Below are 19373 nucleotides of genomic sequence, written 5' to 3'. Positions count from 1 at the left end.
TCTATATACGAAAATCGTCTTTTTCTGTGGTACCACAATGGGTCATTATTTGTGCTCAAGTGGGCTTCTTGGTAAACAAGGCCGCCACTTCAACCAACTACCCATATCATCCTTTAATCCTGGTAGATTATACCACAATTGTCTTTAATGTTTATATTTTTTCCGAAAAGGTTAATTTTTTACAAAAAAAAAGCTACATTAGCTACTGATTGGTTCTAGAACTATACGTAGCGACGCTGGTTCTATCATGGTAATTTGGTCTGCATTTTACATTATGTGGTTTTCACCTTAGATCGAATGTGCAGTAATAGCATAAAAGGTTTAGTTCGTTGAAGCTGTGAACGATAAATGTGTACGTAGAATAGAATAGAAATTGCGCATGAAGAAATTTTAACAATAGAGAAATAATTTGTCTTGTCTATGAAGATATGAAGATCTCCTTAGATCTAGTTATATTTATAATTTTATTTTCACAATCTATTTCTGTTGATTCTATAACTATGAGATGAATTTTCTTATCCTTCGTGTAAGAGTTTCTGCTAAAGTCTTAAATTTTAAATACAAATCATTTATCTTATACAAGTGAACGTACTTTAGTTAATTTTTAGTCAACTTCTAAAATATTTCATACAAGTTCTATTTTGCATATCCCTCCAAGTTACTTCTATTCTATTATATTCCGTTAAAAATTCATTCTATTTTGAAATCTTTTCGCTTATTTATATATTCTTGAACAAAAATAGTAACAAAAAAAACTATTTGCTATAAATTTAAATAAAATTGCAAACAAAAATTTAAGGCTCTGTTTTGTCTCAACTTTAGGAACCAACGTTTTGTACTGCAACAAAAACTATAAACCTCTCTGCTACTATATAGATAAATAGTATTTTGTTTCGTAGATAAGGGTATGAAAAGAACAAAAAAAAAAAATTAAAATTAAAGTTGATAAGTACGTTAGGATCAAATTTTTAAATGAAACTTATACTGTTACAGATACAGGAAATAAGCAAATAAAATTAACACTTAAAAAGGACAACAAGGAAAACAGTGCGCACCAAACTGAAATGGACAAACTATTTTCCGAACTGACAGTAATCTTAAGTATCTGTGAGTGCGAGTTTCTTTTTACTATCTGAAATACAGACATTTTTTCTGTTAACAAGCAAGTTGTAAACGAAGATATAAAATAAAATTTAATGCTGAAATTGTGGCATTGAAAGTGGAAACAAAGCAGTTGTTGTCTGCATCTATCTGGTACATAGCCATTACCGAAAGGATTTTGGCTACCTTTCGAAAAGTGGTAGCGATAACCGTTAACAGTAATAACTACAAACTTAACAAACACAAAACCCGTCTCAGCTAACGAGAAATCCTCGAAACTATTAAATGGGTTGTCTTCCGTTCAAACAGCAGCGGAGAAGATATCGTATAAGAATAAATGAAAATTAAAGGGAATTACTCTATAAGAACTCTTTGTAACATTAAGGATAATGTCAAATAAATGTTTCAGTTCTAAAATTTTTAAAGAAACGTTGTTGCAAATTGAAGTTAAGTGTGTGTTTCACAAAATGCATATAAAATAATGAACTTTTTGAATTTTGCTGACTATTTAACGTTAAGCAATTTTCTATTTAAGTCAGTGAGTTTGCATTAAAAGAGATAATTGTGATTATCTATTTAAGTATTCTTAAAAGATATTAAAAGTTGCAAAATGTTGTGCTAGAGTTTAATTGGCAAAAATAAGGTCAACGGGTAAAAGACATAAAAAACTTTTCGCGCAAAAAAACAACTTTAATATCTTAAAGTAAAAATTAGTATCGTTAATTAATTACAATTATATTAAGTAATTGGAAGAGAGTTAAAAATTAAAGTTTTAATTGAAATAAAACTTAAACCAGAGGTTAAAACCATTCATGTGGAAAGGATTATTAAAAACTTTATAAATTTTATTTAACATTCAATAATTTTATATTAATAGTACAGATAACAAATTAAAAAAAATTGAAGGTGAATTGAAATAATCGATAGGAGAATAATAAATAATAATAGCTAAAATGGTTGCTTTAAGTACTATAAACTTATAGGAGATTTAAGAAGATTTAGCACTCCGAGCTATACATATAATCTATTGTGCCCCCTCATAGGTTTAAAGTGTTCTCCAAAGTCAGATTTTCTTGTAGTTAACATAGTTGAATTTACTTTACCCATTCTTATATCTTCATCTTTAATAGAATTCCTACCTAGGCATTACGCATCATTAGCAGAGAGACTCGAAGCATGTGCTTTGAGGACTCATTCTCTTCCAATAAAATTTCTTAATCAGAGTAGTAATCAGAGTAGTATTTCTGTTAGGTCATAATTAAAGCTATCATGCACTTTCAAAACTTCAGTAATGATTCCTAAGTATTGCTTTTTAGTTTTACACGACAGTCTATAAGATATCCAAAAACTTCGCGAAATTTGATTTCTTTTTTGGAGTAAATATATCCTAATGACATCTGAATGATAAGATTAAGGAGACACTCTTTAAAATTTGTGAAAATAGATAACTTCTCTGAAGTAAACGTGTACTTACACTTCCTGTAGGATAATTCTTGAGGGACACTGTTATAAGCGTTAAGTTACCGTAGATTGTTGAGAGTAGAAGCATATACTTTATATTCTAGTTTTAATTGTTTTTTTAAGTATAATCAACCTTGGAATTGAATTGTGACCTACTAATGTAACATGATTGGGGAAAAACTTATAATAAATAAGGTGTCTACTTGACCTATGATTTCTTTTATATAATGTTAAAAGCAATAGTCCGAGTAGCACTTTAAATCTATTTGGTGCAATACTTCACAAAAGTTTTATACTACTTGCATATGCCTACAATAATAAAGAGTATTAAAAAGGTATAAAGAGCAACACTTAACAATAACAACAGTGATAGGAAGGTATTTGAATTAATAATTTGACAATATCCGGTGATAAAAAGGTAATAGACGAATTTAAGAGAAAATCATTCTGAAAATCTAAGCTTTATGTTAGGATATCGATCAATATACCTCGGGTCGAAATGTATTTGATTTGATACCCCCTTGATGAAAAACACAGAAAAGTGACATGAAGCCACTTGGTACCACCAACTAGCGAAAGCAAGCCGCTGATAGAGATGAAAGAAGGAGACTACTGAGCTCGGGCTTGGACGATTTATATCTAAGATTTATATATAAGTAATGGCTATTAATTAAGATAGAAGACTTAAAGTTATTGTCATATGCAAATCTAAACTCTTATGTATCATTCTTATCACATGAAATAAATCTAAACTTACGAGTATACAGAGCTCTCTGTCTACTCACAAAAACCATGCTCTATAATTCGATCATCCTACTTGTGCTTCTGTATGGAGCAGAAGCATGAACGTTATCACATAATGATGAAGCTGCACTAGGACTGTTTGAGAGAAATATATTTTTTGTCAGTTTTAAATTCCAATACAATTGATATGCGAAAAGTGATCAAATTTGTTATTAACATTTTATAATCAAAACTTATATTCTAAAAAATTAAAAAATATTTGCTAATAATAAAAGCACAATCTAAATACCAACACTTAAACATTTATATAAAGACTTCTTTTTATACTTATTTGACTGATGGCACAATTTTTTAAATGGTCTCTACTTAAATGAAAATAAAATCTTCCATTGCCAATGCCAACAGTAAAAAAAGTCCAATAATGATACCAACTCAACTAGCAAAAAACAAAATAATTTTTAAATATAAAGAGGGATCGACTCCGAGTACGTTTAGGAATCTATGATTGAAATCTATTGAAACCATTAAAGTTTTTTATCCCTTTTTGCAGCGCTTATCGAAGCGTATTTTTTATAATTTTTTTAGTTGTATAAAATTTTTGTAAACTGAGCAGAAAGAAAAGCAGACATCGATGAAACCTGTAACTACCAAAAGACTACTGCAAACGCAGCAAGAGTGGATTACTACTACTGAGCAGTAAGTAAGTAAGACGATGACTACTTCTACGCTATCAGCACTTTAAGAACTAAAGAAAACTGCTGCTCCTTTTGCTGACCATTTTTGACCATTCTCAAATGCTAGAACAGAACAAAAAGACAGTAATACAAAACTTCTTCTTCTTCAATTCTTACTTAAAAATTATTCCCGAAAAAAATATCTATATAAACATATATATATATGTATATATTGCACAAAAGAAGTAAAACAGAAGTAAAATTATACAAAAATCTGATAAAGAAGACATTGACTATTCGTTGGGGTTACGAATAGGAATGAACGATTTGAGCAAGGAAATTGATGATACGGATGAATGAGTATTGCACAAAGTGATTAAGATTAACGTACCAAGATATGCAGTAGTGCAGACAAAGTGAAGAAAATTCGTTAAATTGCATTTAAAATAGCCAAAAAAGTTAAACTCAAAATGATATAAAATATAAAAGAATAAAAAAAAATAAATATAAATTCATTACAATTCCTTTAGTTAATGGAATAAAAGGTAACCAAAATAGTGATTCACAAATATTGTAAGTTGAATTGCAATATTGTAAATTTAAAAGTGCAATGTAAGAATACAATTAATTCAATTATTTTAAAGCTAAAGATTGAATAGATACTTTGTATTTAAAACTATATCCATTAAGTACATAGCATGTTTAACTACATACAAAAAAAGAAAACAATAACCAAAACTACTAGAAGATACACTCATAAAAATGTGTTAACGTAGATTGAAGCCGCAGAATATTATTTATATTTTACTTTGTAAAAGCAATCCAATTACATTTTTAAACGATTTTTAAAAGCATATAATTTAACCACTTTAAAGTCCACACCCAATTCTCAGATACTCTGAGCCACCCAAATCCAACTGCCTTAGCCAGAGCGTGAGCGTAGAGAAAACTGATATCGATATCTTTGGCAATAATCACAGGCGGCAACAATAGAAGCAGTAAAAAATACGTCGGCGCATGCGCATTACGGCCATTATGCGTACCACACAATGCCTGTAATTATAATCATTAAAATAAAAAAGTAAAAGGAATACACCGGTGTCTGCTCCAGACATAATTAATTACCAGTGACAAGATGTTTAAGCACAAGTAAGCGTTATTGTGGCCAATCCAATTCAAAAGAAACTTAATTGAGATTTATTTACGGATCAATTGCAGCCTCCATTAATCTTAAAACCAATGGAAAAAACGTTACTGTAAAATAAATTTTCTTCATTGTACTGCCTTACAACACCTTGAGATATTTAATTATTTTTGTACATTAACTAATAATGGTTATAATTAGTAGGCTTATGAATGTGGGTAGTCATAAAACAAATTTAAAAAAAAAACATTGTAATATGATATAGATGAAGTTTAGATAGTTCAAGATAATATTAATTATTTATTATAGAAGTGAGACTAAAACATTTGCAGAACAATTACCGCAATATCATCTGAGTAAAATTATCGTATTCGATGGTTTTATATTCAATAAGTTTCTTTATTGGTTATTAAATATGTAGTTTTATAGATTAGTGTCTTAGTTCTGAAATACGGTTTTTTTTATTAGCACCAGATCAACCACAAAACCACATGTGGTTTATATACATGCTTCAGTTTATGCTGTTTTAGTTTAAAATCCAGAACAAAGTAAAAACTGGTGTGAATAATGAACCGCTTCATTAATTTTATTCACATCTTCATTTTTAAGTATACTTCTTTCAGAGTTAGACAGAATAGCATATCGAATTTCAGAGAACTTTTGAGGTAACCGATATAACTGATTTTAGACATCGACAAATACCCTTCGATTTTCAATAAAACACTCAATGAATGTACAAGAAATTTTTCAAATTGATATGATCTAATTATTTTTTCTGCATAATATTTTTTTCACATACTCACTGAAACTGCAAAGAGAATACATTATGGGTGGTATGGGTGGTATACAATATTTAATTCAGGGATGCAATAATGATTACATATTTTTAAAAACTTAAGCTATTAGCTCATCTTTGATATAAGCTACTACCATTTTTACTTGTTATTCATTTTTTATATTAGGGGAATATATAGCTAGCATAAGTCTTATAAGTCTTATTTTTATAAAGAATTTTAAAAGCTCTAGAAAAGATTCCAGGGCTATATTAGTACCTATATCCAATATATTTACCTTATTTACTGATATATAGATTATAGCTAATAGAGAATTCGAACCATACCATACCCCTCATATTGTCAACGTCAAAGATCAGAAAATTTTGGTCCTCATTATATACGCTAAAGTCTCATTGGTTAAAATCATTTAAGCCATAGTTGGTAGATATATACTTTCTGCTCAAAAAGTATCCAGATTTTGTTGTTTGTTAACTACTCCTTACGTAATAGACCTTTTTCAAAAAAGGTTAACTACTCCTTTTTTTGTTATGTTGGTACACCCCTTCTTGACATATGGTACAAATTTGAGCGCCATCTGTAAATTAGTTTGTTTACAGCAGCTGTTAATGTGAGACTACTTCAAAAGCATTTAGAGATTTTTACTATGGAAAATTCTTGCTGAAATCAATTTTCATAGAATTTAAGAACAAACAGTTTAGAGAATAGCCGATTGCAGAAAATCAAAAACAGTGTACGAAGCAATATATAGTGTATGCTAGAACTTCAGATCAGAAGTTGAACTAACTGCAAGTTAAGCAATTTTAATCAGATATACGGAATTATATTCTTGAGGTAACTGCTAAGCCTAAAAGCGTGAGGTGAAAACCTGATAACGGGTTGTTATATAGCAAATTAAGTAATTAAGTTAAGTACTGTTAGCTGTACTCTTATTATTCATTCTCTACTTTTTTCTATATTACAGGTCAGCTTTAGTTTAGTGGTATCTATATGTCACATGGTCCTGGATTTGTATTTTCGTTTCCATATTTTAAATGTTTCTTATATATTATACATATACATTTATATAGTATATATATACAAAAATATATGTAAATAAATATTAATATATAATAAATTATTTTTATTTTCAGAGGAAGGAGAATTATTTGTATATACCTATCATTTTTTTAGACGTGATATCATTGTGAATAAAATATATATGTGTACTTGTATATGTTGTATAATATAAATATTTTAATTAATGATTCATTTGGTGCACATATGACTATTGAAGAAAAATGTAAATAAACATCTATAATATCTATAATTTCATGAAAATGCATTAAGCTTATAATAAACTGATAGTAAGTTATACTTATCAGTATTGAAGAAATCAAATTTGAAACTTTCGGCAATGAGTAAAAACTTCAAACAATGCTAACAAACCAATAGAATCTTGGTTGTAAAAGAATTTGCTTTGTTTTAGGCACATTCATCAGCTGCAATCGGGAAACAAAACAATCCAACAAGCGCGGTTTTTATTGCCCACAAAGCACACAACACTGTAGATATGGGAAGGTTTGGCTGGGCCACGACTTCTTTTGTACTTTCGACTGTCGGCAACCGGCAACCTCCACATTTGGTAAATTAATGCACTTACTCACATGCTTTCAGGCTTATTAAGGTCTCATGTGCCATTAAAGGTTGTCTGCAGAGCACAGAATAAGCGCAGCACAGCACAAAACTCAAATACAAATATAAGATGAAAAAAAATATATACCAATTGCAGATTATTACCACTAAAATCAAAAGCTTCCATTAATGCTTGGAGTCGGTTCAAGTGCTCCCTCGCAGCGCACGATATTTCTATTGTCTTTACTACTACTTAATTCTTTACGATTTTACTATTCTTCGTATTATTGTATTGTATTTTTTTGTATTTTTTGTAATTTGCTATTTGACTTGCCTACCAATTTTAGTTATGGAATTCATAGCCAAAACCTCATTTATTTATTAATTTGACTTCATACATTTTGAAAAGGCGGAGTAGAGAGTCCTATTCTATTACAATATAGTATTGTATGGTATATATAAATTCTTGTATGAGTTTATTTATTGAGTATTTTTGGCTTTAACACACAGAAGCCGCAAATATCTTTGATGCGCAGAGTCTTGTTGGCTTTTATTGGAGGAAATCTGCCACTGGCAACGGTTAGGTTAAGATGTTTTTCCATAGTATTATTAAATGCAGGCAGGCAGGCAATAGCAGAAGCAGCAGCAGCAGCAACGGCATTCGTCTTGATAGACATCGTTTATTTTTATTATTATTGGAATTTGCTGTTGGTATTTTTAATGACTATAGACTTAGATAAACGTTAAATGAAGTTCGTTACAAATATAAAAATTTTTCCTTTTAAAACTATATGACTATATGACGATTATATATGAATATATAGAAGATTTTTGGAAGTATTATAGTATATGTTTGCGCATTTAAAATTAACAAAAGATTTAGCTATAGCTAAACATATAGCTATATATATATATATACATGTAATACATATACATATATTAATTACTTCAATGTGTGATGCCCATATGTGGAAAATTTAAGTATCTTAATTATTTTATTATGATTATATATTTTTAAAAAGTTTTAAGTGATTGACTCCTTGTTATGTAGGTATTTAATTAAAAAACATTAAAAATTTGTATATAAAAATATATATAAAATTTAAATGCTAATTGATTATAAAGAGAAGTAAAGATTAAAGAGTTATTTAAGTGGAAAGTTCTTAGTTTAAAAGGAATTTGCATGCATTTTATGGCAATATTTTATGTTCTCTTAATTAAAAGTAACTAATAAACTAAGCTATAAAAAAGTAATTAAAATGTTGACTTTAATCAAAAAGGATATTAGTAAGAACTTGATTTTATCATCCAATACTAAAATTTTGCAACTATTTTATGGGTTTAAGTTCAAGCAAATCATTGCCATGTAATTAAATAATATATATTGTTTCATTTGGTTCAATTTAATTGAGTAGAGTACCAGTCAGCTGGTACAAAACTGAAGACTTTGTACTAATCTACCCTATAATGACTTTTGTTGTATCGGTTGCTCTGTCAATGAGGAAGAAACTGTATGACACTTTATGTGTAAGTCCATAGTTTTGGCAAATAAAAGATTGAATACCTTTGGATCTCATTTTCTTAGCGACTTGACAGAGTTATTCTTCAGTATTATGAATGTAGTCAAGTTGTTTGGACTTGTCACGTTATGTGTCATTGTCCGTATTTGAATATGTAATATATCCATCAAAATGATTAAAATTATGACATAGCCAAATCATAAGACTTGTTAGGTGGGTTAACTTTTATTTTAATGCGGTTGTCCTTTCAGATTTTTTCAAAGTTTTCCGTACGTCAACTATTTTCATCTTATTATAACTGCTATAGTAAATGGTACTGCGACCGTTAGTTCTATTGTACCGCCTTCTGGTTTTAGAGTAAGTCTCCTAAGTTTTGTTGCGTCAGTAAACAGTAGTATAGAACCTATATTATAGAGGTTCTATAAAAACTGTAAACAGCTTCCGTATGGATATACATTCCTAAAAGTCTATTTTGTATGTATTTTTTATGAAATCCAAAATCCAAAAATCTACAGCACATGTGGTTGATTTTTCATTCTCTTCGCAAAATCTACAGTGTGCATCCGTATGTATACCCAGTCTCGTAAGGTGGTATTTTAGTTTACAGTACACTGTTAAGATACCTGTTATGATTTTAAGTTTTTCTTTTGATAGGTCCATATAATTGTGGTATCTCCTATTGTTTTAGGTACCAATAAGTGATGTGGATTGTGTTAATTCTGGTATATTATTCCAATAATCCTGTTTGTTTTGGTTTTCGTTTATTACTTTGAGAGAAAGGATGGTACTGTGTCCTAATCCAGAGAAAGGTTTCGACCCCAACATACTTTCCTGGCTAGTTTGTCTGCATATTCGTTATCGCGTACGTTCGTTTTGATACATATAATATTTGGGTAGTCCTCTTTGTCTGGCGCATAAGTATCATAAGTATCACATGGTAACGCAATGGCCCATTATTTTTGCTCCAGTGGGTTTTGTTATGTAGGGCGACTATTAAAGTCTACCCTACTCTTTACATTATTGGTTTTAAAATGGAATCAATTAAAAATAATGATATTTTATTATATAAAAAAATAATATAATATGAGTAATATTAAATTTTCATCAAAATTTAAATTGAATGCTTTATTTATGCTATAAAGACATCATTAAAAATTTTTAACATTGTTTTTCGTTAGGCTTAATTTATATGAAACATGACTCGATATTGTAATAGGCACCTTTGCAACACAATGCTGCCACTTAGTCAATTTGGCAACTTTACGATATAATAAACTTATTAAGCGTCTAGACCAACAAATACAATAACAACAACAACAGCAACAACAACAACGATGACGACGTCGGTAATAACAGCTACAATAGTAAAAGCAATGTCACGCTCATACCCGAGGCGCTAAAAATTTAAAATACCAATATTAACACCACCCCATGTTGAGCCAAAAATGAGGCAGCGGCAGACAGAGTGTAGTAAACTAATAAGTTCCTAATTTAAATAAATTTAAGTCATAAATTAAGTGCGATTCACACAGCAAAAACTTGTATACAGAAACGTATAAATAAACGTGCAAAACACATAAGTTATGAGGAAAAGCGGAAAAAAGCGAAAGGTGTGGGAAAAAGTGTATGGTTGTGTATGATATGGCAACACTGAAAGTGCAAAAAACATATTGTCTGGCAATTTTTGTGCGAAACACGTAAAAGCTGCAATAGCAAAAAGGCTAGCAACATGAGTCTGGCTTACCTTGCTGATGGGAAATTGGTAACACTGTCATTTAAACTGCATTTTTCACGTTCCTGTTTATTTTCTCTCCTATTCTTTTTTTATATTTCCGTATGGAATATAAAACCAACATAGACACACCAAAATATATATAAATTGACATATATATATTATAAACTAAATGAAAAATTATGGCTTAGGCCACAATGTATACGAAAATGGGAATAAACAACAGAAACATTAACAGGCATATAGTCCTAGTCCTACATACCTAAGTATGTAGGCATTACATATTCTCAAATAGATGGTGTACATTTCACTTTCAGCTATTAGAAATTCTAATAGTTGCACTTACAAGATATATTATAGCCTCCTTCTATCTAAGCGTTATGCGTATTTCTGTTGGCAACAAAATTATACATTCCCTCATGTATCCTTCAAATCCAAATACAGACGACAGGATAAGGTAGGATTATGGAAATTTTCGTTACCGCAAATTGGTATATGTGTTGCCAGCCCTCTGTGTCAAATTGATGCGTTCAACTCAAGCCAACGTGTATCTATTTGCCTTTTGAAGTAGGTAAGTAAGTGAAAGGCATTATGGTTTTCCTACTTCAATGCTATTGTAGTATTAAGCTTTTTCGAAAATATTTCGGGACTATTTTAAAATATTTCATATGCATGAAGTGAGCATGGGCATATCCACAAAAAAACTGAAAAAAAATATAAAATAGCAACAAATTTTTATGGCATCAAAACTTTGTCAAATTAATTGTTTGTAATTTGTTTTAAGGGATTTTATGTAAAATTTGCGGTTTTTGGTTTGTCGTTTCGGAGCGTTTGTGGTATTGTCTGAAAACGGTTGAAAAAAAAAACTGCTTGTGCCTGTGGTCGAAGTTGAAATTGTTAAATAAACCAAAATAATGTAGCTAAATTTCAAATTATAAGAGTATAGAATAACAATATGCCAGTATACCTACATGTGGAAAAAATTATGTGGCACACTTTTAACCAAGTTGGGTTATATCTGTAGTTATACATATGCGCGCAAGCAGGTGATTAAGTACAAACTAACCGCACTGAAATGCTCTAAACCCAAAAATATTTTAACGAGTAAATAACAACTATAAATGATAGATATACATTTAGCATTTACTAGGGATTATGGTTTATGTGTTCAGTTTCAAATTGTGTAATATTATTTTAAAAAATAATTAATTTGTTCAATGTGATATGTTAAAATTAATAACTGCACATGGAATTTTTTTAAAGTTAAAATTATTTTCAACATTAAAATTACTAAAAAATGAGAGAAGAATTAAATTACACTGTTTTGTAGTGTAATAGAATTGTAATAGCTAGAAATGAGTATTACTTTCCGTAGAGCATTACTTTTGTTATTATTATTATTTTTTGAACTTTTATTTTGTTAAGTTGTAAATTGAGATTTAAAGGAGTTGGTAACAGTTAACATCTTTACTTCTTCCTCTAAGTGAACCGCGTTTGATTCCTACTGGGGAAACCAGTAGTCAATTGGAAACACTTTTATTATAATACTACTTGAAGTTTAAAGTACCATAGACCCTTCTTACCCCCCTCCACATACTCTCCGTCCATGCTTTCTGGCTTAGATAAGCCAGGATCTCTAGGTATAAAACTTCTTGACTACATCTTTCCCCCTTAATTAATGAAATAAAGTTTCTATATTGCGGTGGAAGTTTTTTCCATTCATACTTAAGAGAAGGTTTTAGTGGGTTAAAGCCTTACACTGTGACATTTGATGATTTTCATCTACTGCAAAAATAAAAAAAAAAGTACCACAGAAGACAGATATCGGTGAATCTGCCTTTGTGCCTTTGAGTTCTTCTAAATAGAACCAAAGCAATTTTGAAATAAACATCCAATTTATTATAAACTTTTGGTGCTGCTCTTATCTTACTAAACTTGGTTATGGTTTCAATATAAATATCTCTATATAAAGTTTTCGAATATACCAGGAAATCTTGATATCTTTCTTAGACTGATGTCTTCAAAGTAAAAAAACATACCTGCTCACCACTACGGTATCAATAGTGACGGGCCATTGCTTAATAGAGAGGCATAATATGAGACTGGTATTTCCCTATAATGACCCTTGTCGCGGCTTTGGCTCTGAGAACGAAAAGAAAACTTTCTTCTCTTCTCATCATGCAATATTGCGGATTTAGCCAAATTTATAGAATTGTTAGGTTCCATTAGCTTTACCATATACGAAAGGCGTTTCCTTTTTCGGCGTTGATTGTATACTGACCTTATAGTCTACGTACGAACCAACGTTATTCCTGTGGTACCACAACGGATCACTATTTGAACTCAATTGGATTTTCTTGGTATGCAACTTCGCCATGTCAACATAACCTAACCTAACCAAATACAATTTTTATTTCGAAATAAATTTTCTTTATCGTTAAAACTGTTAAACTAAGAAATAAAAAATAACAAACTTTTTCCCATATTAAAATATAAATGTACAATAATATGTTGTAAATGTTGATTATGCTTTTATGAAAGATGAAAATTCAGCTGGCTAATAGATGTGGCATCGCAAACTCGTTGAACAATATAGTTTATTCTATAATATAATTAACTGATAATTCTTTCTTTCTTATATTAAACAGATTATATTTTATAAAATTTAATAAAAAATAATTTTAATTTTATTTATTAAATTTAACAAAATTTAAAAGTAAATAAAAGTATATTTAATAATTAAAAGAAAGAAACTTTAAAAAATTAAACAGAATATAAAACATAAGAAAAAACTTAAACATTTAGAATAATATTTACACTACGTCCTTTGTTATTTAGGACATTGCATAAATTTTATTTTAGTCGATAGATTCCAAGTGACGCTTGCTTTGTTCGTGGCTTATGAAATAAACAACACCAACCGAAGTATCTCACATTTTACTTATTTCCAATTCAAATGAAAAGATATAAAATGACAAATAATGGTAGAGAAAAAAAGTTTTGTCCATAAAATAAGAAAAATAATACCCGCATTAGAATATTTTTCTGTGGCTTTCAAAATTAATTTGTCTGTGGTTTTTCATCACAAAAACGTACCATAAAATCCATTGGAAAAAGAAAACAGGAAACTTTTAAAATATTATTCATAACAAAATTTACAATTTTTTCCCAAATAAAATAAAGCCATTTTCAATTTGTGACACAACATTGCCTTTGTTAAGTCAATTTACTAAACAAATGAAATGTGCACTTTGGGGTCTAATAGAGTTTATTTATACAATATTCGTATTTGTTAAAATTGACCTAATGATATAATTTATGCTGAATATATCTATCAGGCCAAGCGGAAATTTATAAAAATTAAGGATACAAAATATATTATTACATTTTGCCAATAATGTAATTTTCAAGAAAAACTTAAGGTTTATTAAAAATATTTTTCTTCATATTTTATGAACATAAGAGACTGCTTTTTGGATACAAACTTTAACTAAAAGTTGAAAATATCGAGTTTTTTTTTTATAAATATAACCAAAGCAGTTTTTTTTAACAAGTCAACAAGAAAATTTTTAAGGCAGAAAATAATATCAAACATATCTATTTAAAATTAACTCGATGGCCCTGAAAATCTAGAAAATAAGCTAAAAAATTTTCTGTCAGAGCATCCTATCTGAACATTGACTATGAGTGAGGCAATAGCGTTCCTGCATTTGAGTAAGTTTTTGGAAGAGCTGTTGTACCCACTATCGGGTTATGGGTAATATATACACTCCTTCATGGTTTACTAATGTGTTGGCATTAGTCGCTATTGTAATGTTGGCAAATATAGAGATTCACTTTTCCATTTAATCTATTTCATCTGGATTAAAATTTGACTGTCGGTAGTGAATACTCGTGCTCAGAAGATGGTGGTGCAGCGGCGTGGTACTCAATATGGTTTTGTAATATTTTAATAAAATAAATGCATATTTACTTGCTGTTAAAAAGTTTTGAGGATTTTGTAAATAAAACACACAAATTTAAATTTTATTCCAAATTTATTTTATCTGCTTCAAAAACATATGCCAACATATGCTTAACCCAATCTTTCATACAATTTTCGTTGGCCCGTTCAGTTATGGCTTTTAGTTCCTTCAGTGAATTTTCTTTTACCGATTCAATCGACTCAAAACACTTACCACGAAGGGGCAATTTGAGTTTCGGGAACAAGAAAATGCCGCACGACGCCAGATCTGGCGAATATGGTACCTGAGCGATGACAGTGGTGCCGTGTTTGGTCAAAAAATTGCGTACAACAAGTATTTTTTATAGTAAAAATCGTACCATATGTCAAGAAAGGGTGTATCAATATAACAAAAAATAATTTTTCAAAAAGGTCTATTACTTAAGGAGTAGTTACAAAAAACAAAATTCGGGTACTATTTGAGCAGAAAGTATATATTATATGTGATCAGAAATTATTACTTCATTCTATTTCAATAAGATTCAGAATTGATGGTAAATTGAGAATAAGAAGAAGCAGTAGCTTAGATGTTTTTCTAGAAAATAGAAGTGTACTAAGAGTTTTTTTTTCTAATCCTTATGAAGGTGTTAAATAGACACAATTTGCAGTACTTTAACAAATGAAATTACTCATTTATTTATTAATTAATTAGATTTAATTTTAATCATTTATTATAATTTTATTAATTTATTTTCATTTTTATATAATCAGTTTTTAGAGAGGAATCAAAGTTTAAAAGTTTAACCAATATAAATAAAAACCCATTGCATCGTATAATTGTAGAATTCATAATTACAGCTAGTTTAAAACATAACGCATACTTTTTTTAATAACCATCATTAATTATTTAATTATAATTATATATTATAATTGATCGTTCGCTACCGGAAGGTGGAGGTTAACAATAGTTGAACCAAGAGCAGCAACTACAACAAATTTAGCAACAGTAACAGCTGTTAACATAATAGCAATTTTATCTACAGTAGGAGTTGTATCTAAATTCTACTATATCTGTGAAAGAAATGCCATCTATCTACATTTCTTTTGTTATGAAGTGGTTAATATCAATTTCCAAAAATCGATTATTAAAAAAATATATATGGAACAGGATATGGAACTACAATGACCGGTCTCTCAGTTTACTTAAGTTTTGAAAAGAAGCCATGGGACACCAAAGTTTGCAGGACTCTTTCACGTGGCGCAAGGAAACATGTCCTCTTGCTATGTTTAATAATTAAATTATTAACCATAATTAAACTAGATGAAAATTTTGGCATTCATCTTGACAAAAGATTTAGATAGACTAAGCAAATGAAGAGTAAAAAAAATTAAGTAAAATTGTAATTACAGCAAATATACCATAGTATCTTATTACCAGGAATTCGAAATTATACTTAGAAAATAACGTTTTAATTAACAATTCAATCATTAAGCTTATCTGAGTATATGGTATTAAACTATGGAACTTGGGGTACTCATTTTACAACAAGAAAATACAGGGAGTACGAAAGAGACTACTTAGTCAAATAACCAGAGCTCCGTGGTATCATATATTTAATATATGATATATATTTAATATTTAAAACGACTTTAGAATTCCAAAAGCACTGAAGTTAGAGCTTCATTCTGCCAAAAAAAAACGCATTTGTATAAGCATTGGAATCTAATGAGACAACCGCTGCTTCCTGGGTTCCATGGTATCCAGATTAAAATGAAAGGTTATACCAGCTTAATGTGACATCATCATATATAATATATTCACAATTCTTTTATCTTTTTTATTATCTGTTTTTATTTTTCTTTTTGTTTCTACCTGTTTATTGCATTATGTACTATTTTAAGAGGTAATTTCTGGTAAAAAAAGATACAATTTTAAAGAAATGATGCACGAAAATACCCATATTATTTCGAAAACGTTGCAGATGTTATTGAGAAAGTGGAATTCGTGTTACTTTTGGAGTATCAGAGAATAGGATACTTATTTTTTTGCAGTTTTTTGAAACCTAAAACTTAAGAGAAAATATTGCTTGCTACAATGAAATGGCTCGCGTTTTTACTAAATCGTTCTTGATTAATCACATAGGTCATCGACATTCCAACCCATAATGTGCATTTATCAGAAAAACGTATTATGCCTTGGTCTTTTTAAATGGTCGTGTTTGGTTTCAAATAAAAGTTTACAGACTTTAAGAAATATCTTAGACATTATTCAAATATACCACAAAATTCTTTTCAAAACCTTTAATATATTACAACTCATGCACGACTGCTTATTCCTATATTTGTATCATTAAACAGAGGTCAAATCTATAATATTCTATAAAAACTTTATTTCAAAATGGCTATGTGGTTTCGATTATGTTCAGTTAATTTAGTATCACATTAAAATTGACATTAATATTTTAAATTTATAAAGTGCTTTAAAAGGATGATGAATATGTGCATAAGTATCCCACATTTTCAGAAAATCAGTATTAGTCAATATTAGCAATCAATTAGCAATATAAACTACATCTGAACAATGCTTAATACATATTCTTAAGGTGTAGTGCCATATGCAGTAGTTCCACTATATACAAATCTAAAATAATTGTTTCATAAAAACATTAATAGTTTTTACCCTTAATTGTTTATAATTGATGTTATAATCACATCTTTATCGTTTATAAATACTTCAACTGTCTACACACCATCAGTCCTCGTTTAGTTAATCTATTTGCAAAACATTACTATGGAATTCCTCTTAGTCTTAATTTATTCGATTGCATTTATCCTCCTAGGAATTTATCTTCTGTTACGTAAGAGATATTCCTATTTCGCAGAACGTGGTATTTTGCACGATAAACCGGACCTTATCTTCGGTAATTTTCGCAAAATGAGGCTTTCCAAACCAATATTTCTAGTTTTTCGAGAATATTACAACAAATACAAAGGAAAAGCAAAATATGTTGGTTTTTATCTATTTTTACGGTCTTTTATCGTCATACTCGATTTGGAACTTATAAAAAATGTACTCATCAAAGATTTTGAGTACTTTCCCAATCGTGGAACTTATTATAATGAGAAGGATGATCCGATATCAGCAAGTATAATGCATTTGGATTATGAAAAATGGCGAAATATGCGAGTTAAACTTACTCCGACATTTACTTCAGGAAAAATGAAATTTATGTTTCCAACTGTAGTTGATGTTGCCACCCAATTAGTTGAAGTTATGAGAGATGCACATGAATCCGGTTCATTTGAAATGGGTATTGAGTTTGCGGATTTAATAGCACGATATGCAGTAGATGTCATCGGAAGTATTGCTTTCGGTTTAAATTGTAATAGTCTCACGAATCCTGAAGCAGAATTCAAGGTGATGGGTATAAAAGGATTCCGTTACCGACACAATTGGTTTGTGCACTCGTTTATAGTTTCTTATCCGGATTTGGCAAGAAAATTGGGTATGAAATTCCATTTCGATGATGTTGGAGAATTTTTTTTACGAATTGTTCGTGAAACTGTAACATATCGTGAGAAAACTGGAACACAACGAAAGGATTTCTTAAACCTGCTTATAGATTTAAAAAATTCAGATACGGCAGATCCTATAACTATGGAGCAAATAACAGCACAAGCATATGTATTTTTCACTGCCGGATTTGAAACGAGTTCATGTACAATGAGTTTTTGTCTATATGAATTGGGTCTGAATCAAATGGTGCAGAATAAACTTAGAGAGGAAATTATGGAAGTACTTGCACGTTATGAAGGAAAATTTACATACGAAGCAATGAATGAAATGAAATATATGGAAAAAGTTTTAAATGGTAAGTATTAAAATTAGATATATTTTAACGAAAAAAGGAAACTATATTGAATTAATTTTTTTATATAGAAACTATGCGAAAATACTCTATCGTAGCATTTACATTACGCAGAGCAATTAAGGATTATGTTATACCGAATACAAATCACGTGATTGAAAAAGGTATGGATGTAGTGATACCTATCGATGCATTGCATCATGATCCTGAATTATTTCCAAACCCAGAAGAGTTTAATCCAGAACGATTTTCTCCATCGGAAGTGGAAAAACGTAACTCAATGTCTTATATACCCTTTGGCGATGGACCTCATACTTGTATTGGTATTAGGTTTAGTAGATTGGTTATTATGATCGGTTTGGTAATGGTATTGCAGAATTATCGTATATTGCCGACGAAGAAAACTGAAAATCCTCTCCAATACAATCCAAAGAAATATTTTATGGGTAGTAAAAATGGAATTTACTTAAAAACTGAAAAGATTTGTGGAATTGTGAATGAGTGAAATATTGTAATATTAACGAGTTAATTATAAAAATGAAAATTCTATTTCAAAAATTTTTACAAAGATATAACAAATAATTATATATATACATTGTGTTGATATATTATTTTTTTGTTAATATTGTAAATTGACTTAATAAATGCCATCTTACCTTATATGCTATTATATCGCATAATTATTTATATACATACCTACACATATTTTCATGTTAATTTACAATATAAATCGTTATAAATGTTTATTTATTCAAGTATTTCGTTTTTTGTTTAATG

General features: G+C 29.4%; 1 protein-coding gene across 1 annotated transcript; it reads left to right on the top strand.

Moving 5' to 3' along the window:
- Window positions 1-17512: 17512 nt before the first annotated feature.
- On the top strand, window positions 17513-19151 carry LOC119682973 (cytochrome P450 6a8-like). Its single transcript, XM_038096558.1, has 2 exons — window positions 17513-18599; window positions 18668-19151. The coding sequence occupies exons 1-2, from the start codon at window positions 17519-17521 to the stop codon at window positions 19099-19101; spliced, it is 1515 nt and encodes a 504-aa protein (XP_037952486.1). The 5' UTR covers window positions 17513-17518; the 3' UTR covers window positions 19102-19151.
- Window positions 19152-19373: the final 222 nt, after the last annotated feature.

The sequence above is a fragment of the Teleopsis dalmanni genome, chromosome 2 (assembly GCF_002237135.1).
Source record: "Teleopsis dalmanni isolate 2A chromosome 2, ASM223713v2, whole genome shotgun sequence".
Taxonomy (NCBI): domain Eukaryota; kingdom Metazoa; phylum Arthropoda; class Insecta; order Diptera; family Diopsidae; genus Teleopsis; species Teleopsis dalmanni.
Note: the sequence above shows the minus strand (reverse complement) of the source record. Positions and strands in the feature narration are given on the sequence as shown.

Bases quoted from the DNA above. Each gene is read 5' to 3' on its own strand.
- LOC119682973 (XM_038096558.1), top strand. From the start codon at position 17,519: ATGGAATTCCTCTTAGTCTTAATTTATTCGATTGCATTTATCCTCCTA. The intron at 18,600-18,667 runs GTAAGTATTAAA...TTTTTTATATAG, and splicing joins TATGGAAAAAGTTTTAAATG to AAACTATGCGAAAATACTCT.